This window comes from Fusarium coffeatum, assembly GCF_003316985.1.
Source record: "Fusarium coffeatum strain FIESC_28 chromosome Unknown BRIP53273_contig_302, whole genome shotgun sequence".
Taxonomy (NCBI): Eukaryota; Fungi; Ascomycota; class Sordariomycetes; order Hypocreales; family Nectriaceae; genus Fusarium; species Fusarium coffeatum.
In genome coordinates this window covers 17,772-33,825 of record NW_022158091.1, presented here as the reverse complement: position 1 = coordinate 33,825, position 16,054 = coordinate 17,772, and the positions used below count along the sequence as shown (strand labels likewise).

Here is a 16,054-nt window from a genome sequence, read left to right as displayed (position 1 = left end):
TGCTTGGATAGTCAGTATCACAAAAGTTGGATGTCAATAGCGAGATAGCTCTGTCACTTAATTGGCCGATATCAATTATCTTGCTTCTGTGAAACCTAGAACAAACTTTCTCTCTTGAAGTATGTGACTAATCCCTTCCCTTGGGTTTGGTTTGCATCGATTGTGGATCTCGGTCTGAGGTGCTCAACTGCTATTGATCTTTATGGTAACAGAACAAAAGTATAAGTATCACGGCGGTGCCAGGTATCTAGTAACTATGACAAAGGAACATGCGCATGTTGGCGTATGGCACGAGTGCATCAATGCATGTTCATATTTTTCCCGAAATGCCTCTAATACAGTCGTGATTGGCTCAAACCGAGCCCTATAGAGAATCCTCACTCCTATTGCATGCAAACCACAAGACCAAGGTATGATTCCCCTTTTTTTCATTAAACGCCAGAAATTTACTTGCGCATAGAGCTTGCTCGTCGCTTGCGGGCATCGGCCTTGTTGGCCTTGGCCTCGGCAACACGCTTGGCAAGGATCTGGGCGTACTCGTTCTGGAAAAGATTTTGTTAGATGTGACTTTTAGTAATAAGCGATTGGTGAATAACTTACGGCCTCGTCCTTGACCTTCTCGGCCTGGCGGCGCTTGAGAGCGGCACGGTGGCGCTTGTGCTGGAGACGCTGGGGGGTAACGAGGCGCTGGATGCGAGGAGCCTTGGTGTAGGGGGTCTTGCCCTCGGTCTTGGGGACAACCTCTCGTCGGATAACGTACTTGCGGACCTAGTTTCATGAATATTAGTCTTCTACGTTTGGGGATAGTATTCAAAGCTCGCTGCCACTTGTCCTGTGCCTTCCTGGCAGAAGGTAGGACAAGAGGTCCTCTCACACTCTACCCAGACTGCCAGTTCTTACACTGCAGCCCTGGGTAGGCGATGAGCGAGTATGGGCGTAGGGAAAGACATACATCGTCATCCTTGGTGAGGCCGAAGAACTTGCGGATCTTGGTGGCACGCTTGGGACCAAGGCGCTTGGGGTGAACGACGTCGGTAAGACCGGGGATCTCCTCGTCGCCCTGCTTGACGATGCTGAGAGCAAGGACGGAAAGGTCCATGCCGACGATGCAGCCACGGACAGACTTTCGCTTGCGCTCACCAGCGCGGCGGGGGCGGTAGCAAGAGTGACCCTCGGAGAGAAGGAGGCGGACACGGGTAGGGTGCATGACACCCTGCTTCATGGGGAAACCCTGCTTGTCGTTTCCACCAGTGATACGGAAGATGTAGCCCTTGAACTCATCACCGATAGAGTCACCGGGAACCTCAGCGCCCATCTATCAAACAAATTGTTAGCATCGTCGGTCGAAAGCGTGCGGGTTGGTTCGACGAGAAAGTCGTGGGGAGGGTTCGACGTACGCGCTTCTCCATGAAGACACGGAGCTTGCGCTCATCCTCAATGTCGATGAGCTTCTGGCTGCCATTGGCAGGGTAGCTGATGTTCAACTGTTGGAAAATATTGTCAGCCAAATGTTTACTTTTGTGATATTCGACCAAACTCGACAGGAGCGCGAGGAGACCAGACGGCGACGAAACAATTCCGTTCCAAACAGCAGGCTGACTCTCTTCGTTGACTCGTATCGATTGATCGTATTCAGTATCGTCGTACCTTCATATTGCCAGTTGTGATGGTGGTGCAAGTTTACTTGACCTGGCCTGCTGTGAAGTTAGTAGAGGATGATGAGGTTGTAAATTTCACAGCGAAATTCGAGAAACTAGGAAAGTGCGTCTCACTAGGGCTCTCCACGGCTGTTAAAATTCACTGGCCAATCAGCACATCTTTCCGCCTTGTCGGTGAAAAGAACTTCCCAGCTCCGGCTCTATGCCCCTCCCAGCGGTTGCAGTGACCCTAAAAACCTCCACACTGTGCCCAAAGATCGATCTGCAACTGATTCGCACGTGGCATAGCTGATCGGTACGTACCTTTACTTATGGATCTTTAATGGGGCTCTATGATATTCATTGCAGATAGAACTACTGCAAATGGAGCTCCGTTATTCGAGATGATTTATAAGTTTTATTGAACTTGGTTACCATATCTCGCCCACTCCACAATACCATTCTCCTCTTTCTCTGCCTGAATTGAACTCAATGTCTACAGCCAAACTCTACCCTCCAAGCAAAGGCTCTGCGGCATCTAGCCCGTTGCCGCAGCTCTTGCAGACACCTTCAGGTCTAGCTCTTCTTGAGCTACAAGGGACTCTCAACTTACCTGAAAACGGCGATGGCGAAGCTTTAAGCGGTGTTGATGTTGGGAGACTTGACTTCCCAGACTATGTCCCAGATGCTGAGGGTTCTGCATGGATGAAGCGAGTTCATCTTTATGTTGGTCAACATCAACGTCTCACCGGTGAAATCAAGAAGCTACCCAAAGCGATGGCTGTGGTACGAAAGAGGGAAAACAAGAAGATTGTTGGCTCTGGGGGCGAGTCAGAGGAGCAGGGCGAGAACTTCGAAGTAGTTGAGATTGTCAAGTACAAGATCATGTTCGGCAACCGACCTGAGCCTGTTGGAACCGCTAATGCCACATGAAGACTCTCTGCCTTTTCAACAACTACTAGATACCCCTATCCACTCAGGCTATGGCCAGATGTACTGCGAGCACTTTACCCACCAGCAGCTGTGGGATATGTTCCGGCTTATAACTAAACGCTTGAATCCGCAACGCTCCAGCGGATAGAAGTTTGACTGAACGGCACCAACACTATTCAGCCAAAGACATCAATGCCCTGAAGAAAGAATCTACATTTCACAGGTTCTGATCAAGACGAGCGGATATTTCTACCCAACTAGAGGCTCCATACTGGCACCAGTCGAAGTAATTACATTCAGGGGTGTGCTGGTCATAATCTACCCCAGAAGCGTTGTAATGCTTCACCAGTGTTCGATAATGATGTAGATTAACTTTCAAATTTAATCGTGAAATTCGTGTCTTATTCCTTTTTTGTTTGTGATATCTATCTACCCTAACCTGATGCAATCTGCAGAGGTCTCGTTCTGCCCAAACCGTCCTTGCCGTAGTAATCCATAGGATAAACGCCATCTCCCCAATCTTGTTTCTCTCCCAATGCTACCAGCGCCTCATAAGGTGTCAGCAACGGCCTCGGGAAAGCATATCCCCAGTCGATGCTCAGACGAGGGCAAGCAACCTGCACCCAGCATTCGACGTCTGACATGAGCGCAAGCTTGCCTGGGAAGATCTCGCTCAGCAAAAGATGCACAATTGGGATGCCACGAGCCTTAAGCTCCTTTTCAATAAGACCCAGTGTGTGCGGGTTGCCCTGACGGCCCAGGGCACCAAGAATCAAGCCCCATTTACGCGCGGTGCGAGCGCTTTGAATGGCTGTACGTCGAAGGGACTGCATCTCCTCGTGGCCATAGGTCTCACGAGTGAGCTTGCGGGAGTAAGGGTCGTATCGGTATGCTGGGATAGAAGGGTTGTGGATCATGATACTCTCGAGATGGAAGCGGCCATCACCAAGGTACAGAATCAGATCGGTCTTGTCATCTTCTTTGAGACGAGGGGATGTACAACCCAGAATCTCACCCTTACTCAGGGGTGCAATCTGCGGGACAAGTACACGGAAACCTCCGCGCTCGAGACTGCTCTTGACACCATGGATAGTGGCGTTGAACTGAATAGTACCGACAACAGCAATAGTCTTTCCACTAGCAAAGTTGCGTTCCAAGGAAGTCAGAAGATGTGTCGCATCGATACTGATATCGACAAAGACGTAAAGTGTCTTGATAGTGGTAACGTCGACAGGAATGAGACAACTGTGAGCATAGTGAACCAGCAAGTCGCAGCCAAGAGCCCTTGCAGTGTAGTCATCGATACAACAAGCACCGTATGTCACATCACCCATGATGAGTGTTTCGATTCCTGGGCAGAATTGGGTCAAAATGTCGGAGATAGTGGTAGCAAAAAGAAGGAGACCTTCCGGCATCTGGAGGGCAACCTTCTTAGCACCTGAAGTCTGGATACGATGAATCGTCTTTGGGATCTCAAAGTTGTAGTTTGCCGGTAACAAAGCAACAGCGGCTTTCAGATCGGGGTTCTCAAGAATCTCCTTGGGAACTTGGTTCAATAGCCTAGGCGCTCTTCGAGGTTTGGCAGCTATACAGCATGAGCATATCTTCACTTATGGCTTCAGATTTCAACATGAAGGTTCACGTACTTTGAACAGCGCCACTCTCGCCTGATGCGCCTGACGATCCATTCTTTGCAGAAGCCTCAGTAGCAGCTCTTCTTCCTACGAATCTCTTCTTTGGCTGTTTCAGCGGTGTCGACCCATTTTGGGTTGACTCTGTCTCATTCTCGATGGCGGGGGATGGGCTGGCCTGAGCGAGCTGGGCTTCTTCGATATCGGCTGCTGTGCCAAGATCGGTCTGTCGTCTGTCTTCCTCCATAGCGAATAGATCTGTATCAGATTTGAAAACAGTTTCTTCTCTGATAGCAAGATTCTTGTTCAATGTTTATCTCGTCCTGGGTTAGTCCAGTAATTACTAACTTTCAGAAAAGTTGGGCGACAATGTGCGTAGCTTGATTTTTCAACACTGTAGTTCCACTTTTAGATACAATCGACTCTATCATTGGCCCTACTCTATTTAGAGAAGCCATGACAGCCAAAGTGCAGCCACTCATCATGATAACTCAGTGCGTTCATTTCTACTGCTTGTCATGATAAACCAGTTCAGGTAGAGGATTGGTTGAATTGCATTAGCTCGCCTCCCTATCTTCACCCATATACCTACTCTTGCCCTGCTCTACAGCATGAAAACAATCCACTTAAAACAAGTTGCTCTGTCTGCTCTTCCATCCATCCATCCATCGGTCTTGCGCGCTCATTATACTATCTATCAAAATGCTGACAAGTCGTCCCCTCATGCGTCAATAAGGTTCTCCTCCGTCTGCTGCTGGCCGCGGGCCTCTGTGTCTGCTCGGGCCTTGCCCTTGGCCTTGGACTCCTTGGCAGCTCGCTGGTAGAACTCGTTGAGGACCTTGGCGGGGATACGGTTGAGGAGCTCCTTGGGGTAGATACGGAGCAGACTCCATGCAAGGTCGAGGGACTCGTAAATGGATCGAGACTCGTACTGGCCCTGGCTAATGAACTGGCGCTCAAACTTCTCCAGGAACTCGAGAGACAGCTTGTCCTCGGCAGACAAAGCCTCCTCACCAACGACAGCCTTCATAGCTGCGGCGTCACGACCAATAGCATACTTGGCGTAAAGCTGGTTGGAAACATCACCGTGATCCTTTCGGGTCATGCCCTCACCAATGGCAGACTTCATCAGACGAGACAGCGACGGCAGCACGTTGATAGGTGGGTAGATACCACGGTTGTCGAGAGCTCGGTCAATGAAGACCTGTCCCTCGGTAATATAACCTGTCAAATCGGGAATAGGGTGAGTGATATCATCGTTAGGCATGGTCAGAATAGGAATCTGAGTGATGGAACCATTGCGGCCCTCGACACGACCGGCTCGTTCGTAGATGGTGGACAAATCAGTGTACATGTAACCGGGGTAACCACGTCGACCGGGCACTTCTTCTCGAGCGGCTGAAACTTCTCGAAGGGCATCACAGTAGGCGGAAAGATCGGTAAGAATGACCAAAACGTGCTTCTCGAGCTGGTAGGCGTAGTATTCGGCGGTAGTAAGGGCAAGACGAGGAGTAATAATACGCTCGATACTGGAAAGATATTAGCATATAAAAGTAGACAGCGGCTTGGATTGTTACGCACGTAGGATCGTTAGCGAGGTTAAGGAAGAGAGTAACACGCTCCAGACTGCCGTTCTCCTCGAAATCGCGGGTGAAGAAACGAGCGGTTTCCAAGTTGACACCCATGGCACCGAAAACAATGGAGAAGTTCTCCTCGTGGCCGTCATGAACACCCTTGTTGGTGATGCCCTGCTTCTGGACGAGACCAGCCTGTCGGCAAATCTGGGCGGCAATTTCGTTGTGAGGCAGACCGGAGGCAGAGAAGATGGGAATCTTCTGTCCTCGGGCAATAGAGTTCATGGTATCAATGGCAGAGATACCGGTTGAGATCATCTCCTCGGGGTATTCCTAGAACCTCTGTCAGACCATATCGTGGAGTCGTTTGGCGGTAGTCTTACACGAGAGTAAGGGTTAATGGGAGAACCGTTGATGTCGAGGTAATCCTCAGCCAACACCTTGGGACCCTTATCAATAGCGCGACCAGATCCATCAAAGATACGACCAAGCATGTCCTCGGACACACCAATCTTCAAGCTCTGGCCGGTGAACTGGACTTTGGTCTGTGGCTGTCTTAGCTTCAAGTTCGCCTTTATAACTCGCGATACCGCCTACCTTCTTGACATCAATACCGGAAGTACCCTCGAAGACCTATATAAAATCGTCAACCTCCGTATCATATCGCATCGTAGTTATCGAAAGTACCTGAACGACAGCTCGGTCACCTATTTCTCCATGTCAGCATATTCCGCGTCATTACTTTCCGCGGGCTAGCAGCTGCACTAACCTCGAGCTTCCAGGACCTGACCCGAGCGCTCAGTTCCATCGGGAAGGGTGAGCGTTACGATCTCATTGTATCGCGGGAATTTGACCTGTTGTTGTCAGTTCAAACTGACCGAACCGAGTCGAGTTTGGGTAAATGACGACGTACGTTGTCGAGGATGACGAGGGGACCGTTGACGCCGCCTACGGTGTTGTATCGAATCCTGGGGATGACCGAGTACGAGGATGACTCGCGAGGGTCCGCCATGTTGGGCGAAAAATCGGTAAAATATGCGGGAGGAAGTGAGGCGGAATGGGCGAAGGAGGACACGATACAGGAGCCGATCGCGAAGCTTGGATGAAGTTGGGAGAATGCCCAAGAGGTTGGAGGAGGTTGAGCTTGCTTCACCAGAGTGGGGACTCTATGCTCTAGTCTAGCTGCGCCAGCCCAAAGGCGACGCACGGCCGATAAACTCACCTCCACATACAACAGCACCGGTGACATCACATGACATACGAGTATCATTTGACCTTGAACTGATTACCTACGTCCATAAGGACAACGGATGAGTATTCTGCATATTTAGATATTTATGATCAAGTTTACGAGTTCGGTTTGTATCTACATGGTTGAGCCCGCACGCTCAGTCCTAATTACATAGCCATCAAGCTCCCTAGTTTCCTTGGGTTTTCGCCTTCAGAGCTTCCCTAGCTGCGTTTTCTATAGCTCGGGTTCGAGCTCCAATAACCGCCTTGCCAACTGTGCTTCCATTCTCCTTGCCCAATTCCTGTGTGATCCATGCTCCGATATCAGACATAGCATCCAGGCTGATACCTGTATCCATGCCCAGAGTTTCCATAAAGTAAACCATGTTCTCTGTGGAGACGTTGCCAGTCGCACCAGGGCTATAAGGGCAGCCACCTAGACCGCCAACACTGCTATCGAATGTTCGAATACCGTTCTCAAGAGCAACGGCTGTGTTTACTAGAGCTTGTCCGTAGGTGTCATGGAAGTGCATAGCAATATCCTCAGTTCGGATTCCGGCCGCAGACATGCATTGTAGGAGGTTTCCCGTTCGAGGAGCCGTACCCATGCCGGTAGTGTCACCGAGAGAAATTTCATCAGCTCCCGCCTCCAGGAGATCTGTAGCAATTTCCGCTACCTTGTGGGGGTCGACATCGAAACCCTCAAAAGGGCATCCCAAAACCACGGAGATGTAGGCTCGGACCCGGAGGCCTAGGCCCTTGGAATCTTGAATCACCTGCCTGAAACGCTCCAGTGATGTCTTGATATCGCAATTGAGATTCTTCTGACTGAAGCTCTCGGTAGCTGCAGCAAATACTGCCACTTCAACATCTGGCTTGGTGATTGCTGGTTCCAGCTGTGTTGCAAACTTGCCAGGATTGGCACCGAGAATATCTGCAGCAGACTGAAGGCCCTTGGTGTTCGGGGCAAGGAAAGAGTATGAGATCGGCCCGGGAGAGGAAACCTTTCCATCGAGGATATGCTGGAGGATTTCGCTAGAATTGCTCATCTATAGGGCAATGATCGTTAGTGCCTGTGACATCAATGCTGCTCGAGGTAAACTTACTTGAGGAACCCATTTTGGGGCGACAAAAGAACCAGCCTCAATGGTGGAAACACCTGTTCGAGCTAGACGCTCGATGAGCTCGATCTTTGTCTCAAGAGGGATTGTCTTCTTCTCATTTTGCAGTCCATCTCGAGGTCCAACTTCCACAAGCTTAACACGATTGTCATACGTGGTGCCGCTGCTGGCTGTCGCAAAGCCTCTATGCCAGCGAATTTGCTGTGAGCGTCGGCATGCTCTGCACACACTAGATCGCAAGAGACTCATGGTTCTATGTTTCGATATTTTGGATGCAATAGTCGAAGTGCTCAGTCGAGGGAGGGTTCAAGAGGATAAAAGGCCGTGTTTGCTGGAGGTCTAAGTGCTGGATGCCAATTCGCGTACTATCGGCCCCAACCCCAACGTGGGCCGAGCTTCGGGGCTCGGTACATACAGTAAACTTACAGTACCGGTACAATTAAAGAGCCGGCTTTCTAAACCCGTTCTTAATTCCCCGCAATCTTTGAGCTTAATATACATCCAATAGCAAACGGACAATGCGATTCATGTTGTGAGAGGTATCTTTGCGGTATTACAACTACAATACTAGCAACTACAGTACAATACTGCCTCACGCAATGCCACCGACTCAGACAGTTAGGTTATAAAGACGCCGGCCCATGTACAAATCTTGGTCTTTTGGCATTAAAACTCGTTTTGGCTTAACCTTTGCGAAAATAAGAAAATACACCTCTCTATCAGCAGCATGCTAAAACTGGTCCAAAGTCGGTAATCCAGTCATCGCATCCATAGCCGCTTAGTACTCGGCCTCCAACTCCTCATCGCCCATGGAGTCGGTAGCAACCTCCTCATAATCGCGCTCCAAGGCCGCGAGATCCTCACGAGCCTCAGAGAACTCACCCTCCTCCATACCCTCACCAACGTACCAGTGGACGAAGGCACGCTTGCTGTGCATAAGATCGAACTTGAGGGAGAGGGAAGACCAAGCCTCGGCAATGGCAGTGGTGTTGGAAAGCATGCACCTGTTATGTATTAGAGACAGTCCTGGCATTTACGAGGTAGAGGGGGACTTACACAGCGCGGCTGACCTTGGCGAGGTCACCGTTGGGCACGTTCTCGGGAGCCTGGTAGCAAATACCAAGCTTGAAACCAGTAGGGCACCAGTCGACGAACTGGATGGTTCGCTTGGTCTTAAGGGTAGCAACGGCGGCGTGGGCGTCGTTGGGGACGACGTCACCACGGTACAACAGGCAAGTGGCCATGTACTTGCCGTGGCGGGGGTCACACTTGACCATCTGGTTGTTAGGCTCGAAGCAAGACATGGTCATCTCCTGGACCGAGTTGGCCTCATGGGCGGCCTTGGCGGCCGAGATAACGGGAGAGTAAGCGACGAGAGGGAAGTGGATTCGGGGGTAAGGAACCAGGTTGGTCTGGAACTCGTTCAAGTCGACGTTGAGGGAACCGTCAAATCGGAGAGAAGCAGTGATGGAAGAGACAACTATACATCGTTAGCCAACTAGCTCAGATATCGTCAGTACTGTATAAAACCTACCCTGGGCAATAAGGCGGTTCAGGTTCTCGTAGTTGGGGCGCTCAAGACCGAGGTTTCGGCGGCAGATATCGTAGATGGCCTCGTTGTCGACCATGAAGGAGCAGTCGGAGTGCTCAAGAGTGGTGTGGGTGGTAAGAATAGAGTTGTAGGGCTCGACGACTGAGGTAGCGGTCTGAGGAGCGGGATAAACACAGAACTCGAGCTTGCTCTTCTTGCCGTAGTCGACGGACAGGCGCTCCATGAGGAGAGCACCGAAACCAGATCCAGTACCACCACCGAAAGAGTGGAAAACGAGGAAACCCTGAAGACCAGCACAGTTGTCGGCGACACGGCGAATCTTGTCGAGGACACCATCGATGAGCTCCTTGCCGACGGTGTAGTGACCACGAGCGTAGTTGTTGGATGCGTCCTCCTTGCCGGTGATCATCATCTCAGGGTGGAAGAGGTTGCGGTAAGCACCGGTGCGGACCTCGTCGACGACATTGGGCTCCAAATCACAGTAGATGGCGCGGGGAACATGCTTTCCTTGACCTGCAGAAGATGTGTTAGGAGAGGGGTGGCTTGGGAACGAAGACTATATCCGTACCAGTCTCTGAGAAGAATGTGCTAAATCCTTGATCAGGATCCTGCTTCTTGCGCTCCTCGGTGAGGTAACCATCGGGCTAGAGGTGGTTAGTATATGAGCGACGTGATGTTTGTTGACAAATCGAGGGGTCGTTGTGTACCTGGATACCGTGCTCAAGGCAGTAAAGCTATGGAAATGGTTAGTAAACAAGGCAATAAACAAAAGACTTTAGAAAACTCACCTCCCAGCAGGAGTTGGCGATCTGGCAACCAGCCTGGCCGACTAGGAGAGCTCTGTTAGCAAAACAACGATTCGGGCTGAAAAAGGAGATGCGGTGAAAGGCCAGGCAGAGAAAGGGAGCAATAGCTTACCGTTGATGCTAATGACCTCACGCATATTTGCAGACGTTTGTGATTACGGTTTATGGAGATGGGAGGAAGTATGCAAGAGCAAAGAAGAGGGACCACGAGAAAAGGACGACAAAAAAGAACAGGCCAGGCAAGGCTTTTACAACGACTTGACTTGGCTGAGGAGGAGGAAAGGAAAGCAAAGTAAAGCGGAGCGAGAGGGCGAATGTTTAGTTTGGTGATAAGTTAGCGGTGGTGGGGGAAATTTGGCAGACAGGGGAGGCTTTGCTGGGCAGGGATTGGATTGGATTGGACTGGCTGTGGATTTGTTGATTTCGATTTCGAGGCGTGCCTGGACTGTAAAGGGGCAAGCGCGTTCTGCAACGCCCTGCTGGCGCTCTTCGCTGCCGACGCCTGTTGGCCAGCTGCCAGGGCCCAGGGGTCGCCAAAAGGACCCTCTGGAGCTTTGCTGGCCCGCGAGCGCCTTCCAATTGGGCTGCATACCACCTACCGCTCCGTTGTTTCCATGTCCTCCGTTGTTCTTGCGCTTCACCGCTCGAGAGAAAAATTGATAACGGCTTAACAATTCTATGGAAGGTTATTCTGTCCAGCATCCATTATGGATACGGAGCCGGAGCAGTAATTACCAATACCATGTGCTGTTCGAATCCGACGAACCGGTCAGAGCATCCCGTCCAACACCGACCGAGATATTGGTGTCTCTCTTTAGACGACGATCCATGGGTCCATATTTGACAACATCTCATCTCTCCTCCTCAAGCTTTCATTTCGCCTCTGTTATGAGCCGCAAGCCCCAGTGGAAGTCAATTAGGTAGGTCTCCTAACCGCCTTCCTTGATTAGAGTTCAGGAACACGTCAGGAGGAAGAAAGAGCACATCTCAATGATAATATTCCTTGGTTAAGAGGCATTGGATGATTTCTCTTCTTCGCCTTCGGAAATATCAACAATGACCTGACCCCTGCTCTGAGTTCCAATCGTTTGTTTATATCCCTGCTGCTATATATACGTACCTGGGCCCATAGCTTCCATTCCCTATTGCGGTTCATCTCCTGCTTTGTTCAAGACATCAAAGCTCTGGGCCCTTGTGCTCAAAAGCAAGTTGTGTTCGAGTTACTACATAGGTCGAACTTGCGAACCTCGCAGCAGGGTCTCGTCATCATCTTCAAGCTCCGTCGACGATCTTCATTGTGACTCGTGAAAAGTCGACTCCCGGAAGCCATTGAGGCCCAAGCTTCACCGGCTCATCGTCCGCACGGTCGCAAAATTATAGATTGGCAGCCAGGACCAAGTTCAGGTCTTCAGACGCCTCCCGTTCCCTGCAACCTTAATGGTTCGACCTCGTATTCTTGAACAAGTGTTTGACTGCATAGATTTATGCATAACGTTGCCTCAGGGTATCAGAAGAATTGGCCCCTAGAGGCATAAGAGACGAAATAATTTAGTCACTTTATGACAGCTTAGATTAGCAGTTGGGCTACTTGATTATAGTAGCCTAACCCTTAGAGGACGATTGTTCTGTTACCCACCTGCGTTGTTAAATTTGGAGTTATGTCATAAAAGTGTTCGCAGAAGTCAAAGAGAATCAAATCTGTTCGACATTTCGTATGTCCTTAGAACACTGTCTGAAATAACGGACATGTCTTCCAGGGTGATGGTTTCTCCAAGGGGTATATTCACAAGAATTGAGTCCATCATCAATGAGAGAAATTGAGCTCGCTTGCCAGGTACCATCAGGATATCAGAGGACATGGCCGTAAAAATAAGGAGAGAAGTTATTTAGATAGATATATTATGAAGATATAGCTCGATCTTGTGATGCTATCTTCGTCGTCCTACGGAAACATAGCTTAGAGGATAGCTTTTCTGCTGCTTAGTAGAATGCTGAATTTTAAAGACAAAATATGAGTTCCTGAAGCTCTTCCATCTCACAAAAATCAATAAGTTTGAATGAGATAAGACCTTACATACTATGGAGGTTTGTTTTTCGTTGCGTATATCACACCCCATCATGGAAACGATAGGTGTTGTTGGTAGCGGGGCAGTCTGATAGGTTAGTATTCAGTACACGTGACGCTTCCAACAACATACCTCTTACATCTCATACATCAGGAGGTCAAAAGGACAATTGGATCTGCTTGACCAATCGCCGCCATGTTCTTTCTATCGAGCTGTCGAGTCGCCTGCTTTCTGGTCCTGGCAGCGGTGTTCACTTCTGTCCTTGCCAATGTTGAGAAGACAATCTTTACGGCACCCGCACTACTACCCATTCCTCAACAGAAGCCCTCACTAGCAGACCTCAGACTGCCTGTTCTTACACCAGACGCCTCAGAAATCAGAACAAATCTCAGTCGTGTGTTTCCAGCTAAAACAAAGGACTATGCCTCCGGTGCAGCGACGTGGGTGCTCCTGGATAACCTAAACCCAGACCAGCGATATGAGTTCCGAGTCTGCTGGGCAGCTATTGTAAGTCTCAGACGACAATCAATCTAACCTAGATATACGCTAAATGTGTGTGCTCTAGCAACCTACAGGGTTTGTCCTAGATGTATTTGAGCTGGATACCGTATGGGAAACTCCAGAGCTGATCCAGTCATTGGCGGGCTATGCCTTCTCGCGCCAAGGTGATGGGACTGAGCTGAACGAGGAGTCGCCTCAGCCAGGGGAGAAGGAGCGCAAAGCCTCGCTTCTTCTCCTACAGATTAAAGCATCTGCTGACTACTTCACCGACGACAAGTCTCTCATGGAGAACCCTCCGCCTGTGCTTGTGGATCTCATTCTCGACCCTTATCTGCTCAACGTCATCCCTCGCTCTTTGGTTCCAACCGCTGGCTATATTGTGGTTGTCGCTGTAGCGTCCTGGTTCGTGTCCAGATCCATAGCTTCCAAGCTGAAAGCAGTCGCCATCACAGCTGATGACGCAGATAAGAAAGAAAACTAGAAGGGCGATCGGTATCCTCAATAGCTATAGTCCCGTCTACAGAAAAAGGGGCTAGTAAAATGCATTCTACTATCTACGTTAATCATATTGCTCGTAACTGTTCTGCCCATCACGTCATTCTCATCGGCCCTCTGCAGGCTTCGATGTCTATACTCAATTCGTTGTATCCTTGATGACAAACACTTCCATATCGAACTTCCGGTCGTTGAATGCGTACAAATAGTGAAAGAAATGGCTCCAAACGGCCGGTTTGACGAGTTCTTGCGATCTCAAATCAAAGAAATGACCTGATTCTCTTCACTACTGGGCTAAAATATTTGGGCTGTAGGTTTTCCATACGGCGTTGGAGCGGTCCCTCAGTAAGGTCCTCCGTATTGTTGTTGAGGGTGGTTACCATGAGGGACAGGAGGCGCACCACTATTGTAGTGTGGCTGGTTGCCGTAAGAGGGTTGCTCATTTCCTTGACCCCTGGTATAGGAGGGATTATATCCTCCCGGAGATCCTCCAGGTGGTGGAGGAGGATAGTGGTCAGACGAGCCGCCGAATTGACCTCCATGGCCCTGAGTATCGGGGTAGCCCTGGCCAGACGGTTGGTGCTGCGATTGTTGCCCAGGAGGAGGAGGGAAGTATTGCTGCCCATGCTGCCCCTGTTGACCGTGTTGGCCTTGCTGAGGAGGGCCCCCCGAAGGTGGAGGAGGAAAGGAGTTGGTATGCGAAAGATGCGGGCTGGCTCCGAACGAGTTGCCGCCGTACTGCTGATGCGAGCTTGACTGCTGCTGAGGACCTCCGTAGGGAGAGCTTGGCTGTTGCTGATGCGAGCCGTACTGCTGGTTTGCGCCAGAATGCTGTTGGCCACCATACTGCTGACCACCCGGTTGCTGTTGTTGCGAGCCATAGGACTGACTCTGGCCCGATTGGTGCTGAGAACCATGCTGCGAGTGCTGGCTTGGCGAGGGCGTGCTGTAAGAATGCGATCCAGCAGCAGGTGGCGCTGATGGAGCTGAAGGATTAGAACCTGGTGGGTTGTAAGTGGGAGCTTGTCCAGAGTATGTTCCCCCGCCCTGCTGCTGCTGTCCAGAGCTGTAGCCAAAGTTGGAGTTTTGTCCCTATCGCGGTATTAGTCTTGCGCATGACACTCCACTCGGCCTCTGTAAACCTACACTGTTGCCATGCTTTCCTCCGAACATGCTTGCTACACCGCCCATAAGCTGGCCAGCGAGACCTCCCTGCCCTTGCCCCTGATGTTGCTGCTGGGACTGCTGCTGATGTTGGGACTGCGAGTTCTGGTTGGAACTTCCATGGTAATTCTGAGGAGCAGGGGGCTTCTCTTGGGAAGCCGTGTTCATGAAGCTCTGAGCCAACTGCCCAACGAGCTTCCCTGCGCCTGAAGGCTTGTTCCCTCCATTTCCACCATGGCCACCACTGCCAGCACCCTGACTACCACCACCACCGAGAAACTGGCTTGCAAGGCCGCCGAGGTTACCCAACGGGCTGGAGCCGTGGCCGCCACTTCCACCACCTCCACCACTTCCGCCGCCGCTGCTGTTGTTACCACCATGTTTACCGCCGAGGAATTGACTTGCAAGGCCACCAAGGTTGCCCAATGGGCTGGAGCTGTTGCCTCCGCTGCCACCACCGCTACCACCATGACCAGAGTTCTTTCCACTAAGCAAAGCGTTCATAGCCATGCTCTATCCGTACATTAGTAAGTCGCAAGACAAAGCTGGTAACAATGACTTACTCCAAGACCCCTGTCTCCAGAAGGACCATCTACACCGCGTGTCCCATCTGGCATGATTGGTTCCATGGTGCCATCCGCATGGCGCACAGTCTGCGAACCATCAGGATGCGTGATAAGTTCCGACCGCTTGGGAGCGCCGTAGGGATGTTCACCAGGAGGAGCGGGAGTGTTGCCTGTCTTGGCAGGCTCAGTAGGAACATCCCACTGCGAAACACCAGTCGACAGCTGAACATAGTAGTATTTCTTGCTTGTGCCATCCCACTGGGCGATCCAACCCGCAGGCAGCGGAGGAGGAGCAAACGTGGGACCTTCGGCCTGAGGAGAGGCAGGACCCGTCATGGTCGATGTCGAGGTAGAAAGTTGTATGTATAAGGCGGTCGAGGCGGGAGATGTCGCGAGAGGTGGGGTTAGAGAGGAAAGAGGTTAAAAGAATTGTCGCGTGATAGGGAAGAAGGAATTGTCGTAGACGGAAAGTCCGTCACTGAGCGAAAAACGCTGCAGTCATGAAGAGTGTGAAATAGGAACAAGACAAAACGAAGTGAGGTTTGGACGAATGTCGCCTCTGGGTGGTCGAGGTTATTATGGAAAGGCTTGGCTTGGGCTTAGCTTAGGCTGGTCGGCTCGACTGAACTGGACCGGATAGGAAGCACTGGGCTAAGCCTGGAAAGAGGAGGGGCTCCAAGTGTCTCCTTCGCTTTCGCCGCCTGAGAGGGTTAATGAGAGATGGGGAAGACCATCAGAGGTAGAGAGAGCCCACTTTGGATTATGCTTGATAGTGGGC

General features: G+C 50.7%; 8 protein-coding genes across 8 annotated transcripts; 2 read left to right on the top strand and 6 right to left on the bottom strand.

Moving 5' to 3' along the window:
• Nucleotides 1-446: 446 nt before the first annotated feature.
• Nucleotides 447-1,653, bottom strand: FIESC28_10334 (uncharacterized protein; the record flags this gene model as incomplete). Its single annotated transcript, XM_031164466.1, has 5 exons — nt 447-542; nt 601-768; nt 953-1,315; nt 1,398-1,484; nt 1,648-1,653. 5 exons carry the CDS (start codon nt 1,651-1,653, stop codon nt 447-449), a joined length of 720 nt encoding a protein of 239 aa, XP_031011418.1.
• A 476-nt stretch (nt 1,654-2,129) lies between these two features.
• On the top strand, nt 2,130-2,570 carry FIESC28_10333 (uncharacterized protein; the record flags this gene model as incomplete). The annotated part of the gene is made up of 1 exon (XM_031164465.1): nt 2,130-2,570. The coding sequence occupies one exon, from the start codon at nt 2,130-2,132 to the stop codon at nt 2,568-2,570; it is 441 nt and encodes a 146-aa protein (XP_031011417.1).
• Nucleotides 2,571-3,004: 434 nt separating this feature from the next.
• FIESC28_10332 (uncharacterized protein) lies at nt 3,005-4,448 on the bottom strand (the record flags this gene model as incomplete). The annotated part of the gene is made up of 2 exons (XM_031164464.1): nt 3,005-4,155; nt 4,217-4,448. The coding sequence occupies 2 exons, from the start codon at nt 4,446-4,448 to the stop codon at nt 3,005-3,007; spliced, it is 1,383 nt and encodes a 460-aa protein (XP_031011416.1).
• Nucleotides 4,449-4,922: 474 nt separating this feature from the next.
• On the bottom strand, nt 4,923-6,787 carry FIESC28_10331 (uncharacterized protein; the record flags this gene model as incomplete). The annotated part of the gene is made up of 7 exons (XM_031164463.1): nt 4,923-5,730; nt 5,783-6,108; nt 6,159-6,320; nt 6,373-6,408; nt 6,463-6,482; nt 6,545-6,629; nt 6,689-6,787. The coding sequence occupies 7 exons, from the start codon at nt 6,785-6,787 to the stop codon at nt 4,923-4,925; spliced, it is 1,536 nt and encodes a 511-aa protein (XP_031011415.1).
• A 406-nt stretch (nt 6,788-7,193) lies between these two features.
• On the bottom strand, nt 7,194-8,375 carry FIESC28_10330 (uncharacterized protein; the record flags this gene model as incomplete). The annotated part of the gene is made up of 2 exons (XM_031164462.1): nt 7,194-8,054; nt 8,112-8,375. The coding sequence occupies 2 exons, from the start codon at nt 8,373-8,375 to the stop codon at nt 7,194-7,196; spliced, it is 1,125 nt and encodes a 374-aa protein (XP_031011414.1).
• A 529-nt stretch (nt 8,376-8,904) lies between these two features.
• On the bottom strand, nt 8,905-10,621 carry FIESC28_10329 (uncharacterized protein; the record flags this gene model as incomplete). Its single annotated transcript, XM_031164461.1, has 7 exons — nt 8,905-9,130; nt 9,183-9,606; nt 9,661-10,191; nt 10,247-10,322; nt 10,386-10,412; nt 10,467-10,507; nt 10,597-10,621. The coding sequence occupies 7 exons, from the start codon at nt 10,619-10,621 to the stop codon at nt 8,905-8,907; spliced, it is 1,350 nt and encodes a 449-aa protein (XP_031011413.1).
• A 2,124-nt stretch (nt 10,622-12,745) lies between these two features.
• Nucleotides 12,746-13,532, top strand: FIESC28_10328 (uncharacterized protein; the record flags this gene model as incomplete). Its single annotated transcript, XM_031164460.1, has 2 exons — nt 12,746-13,057; nt 13,116-13,532. The coding sequence occupies 2 exons, from the start codon at nt 12,746-12,748 to the stop codon at nt 13,530-13,532; spliced, it is 729 nt and encodes a 242-aa protein (XP_031011412.1).
• A 356-nt stretch (nt 13,533-13,888) lies between these two features.
• On the bottom strand, nt 13,889-15,612 carry FIESC28_10327 (uncharacterized protein; the record flags this gene model as incomplete). Its single annotated transcript, XM_031164459.1, has 3 exons — nt 13,889-14,638; nt 14,693-15,223; nt 15,274-15,612. 3 exons carry the CDS (start codon nt 15,610-15,612, stop codon nt 13,889-13,891), a joined length of 1,620 nt encoding a protein of 539 aa, XP_031011411.1.
• Nucleotides 15,613-16,054: the final 442 nt, after the last annotated feature.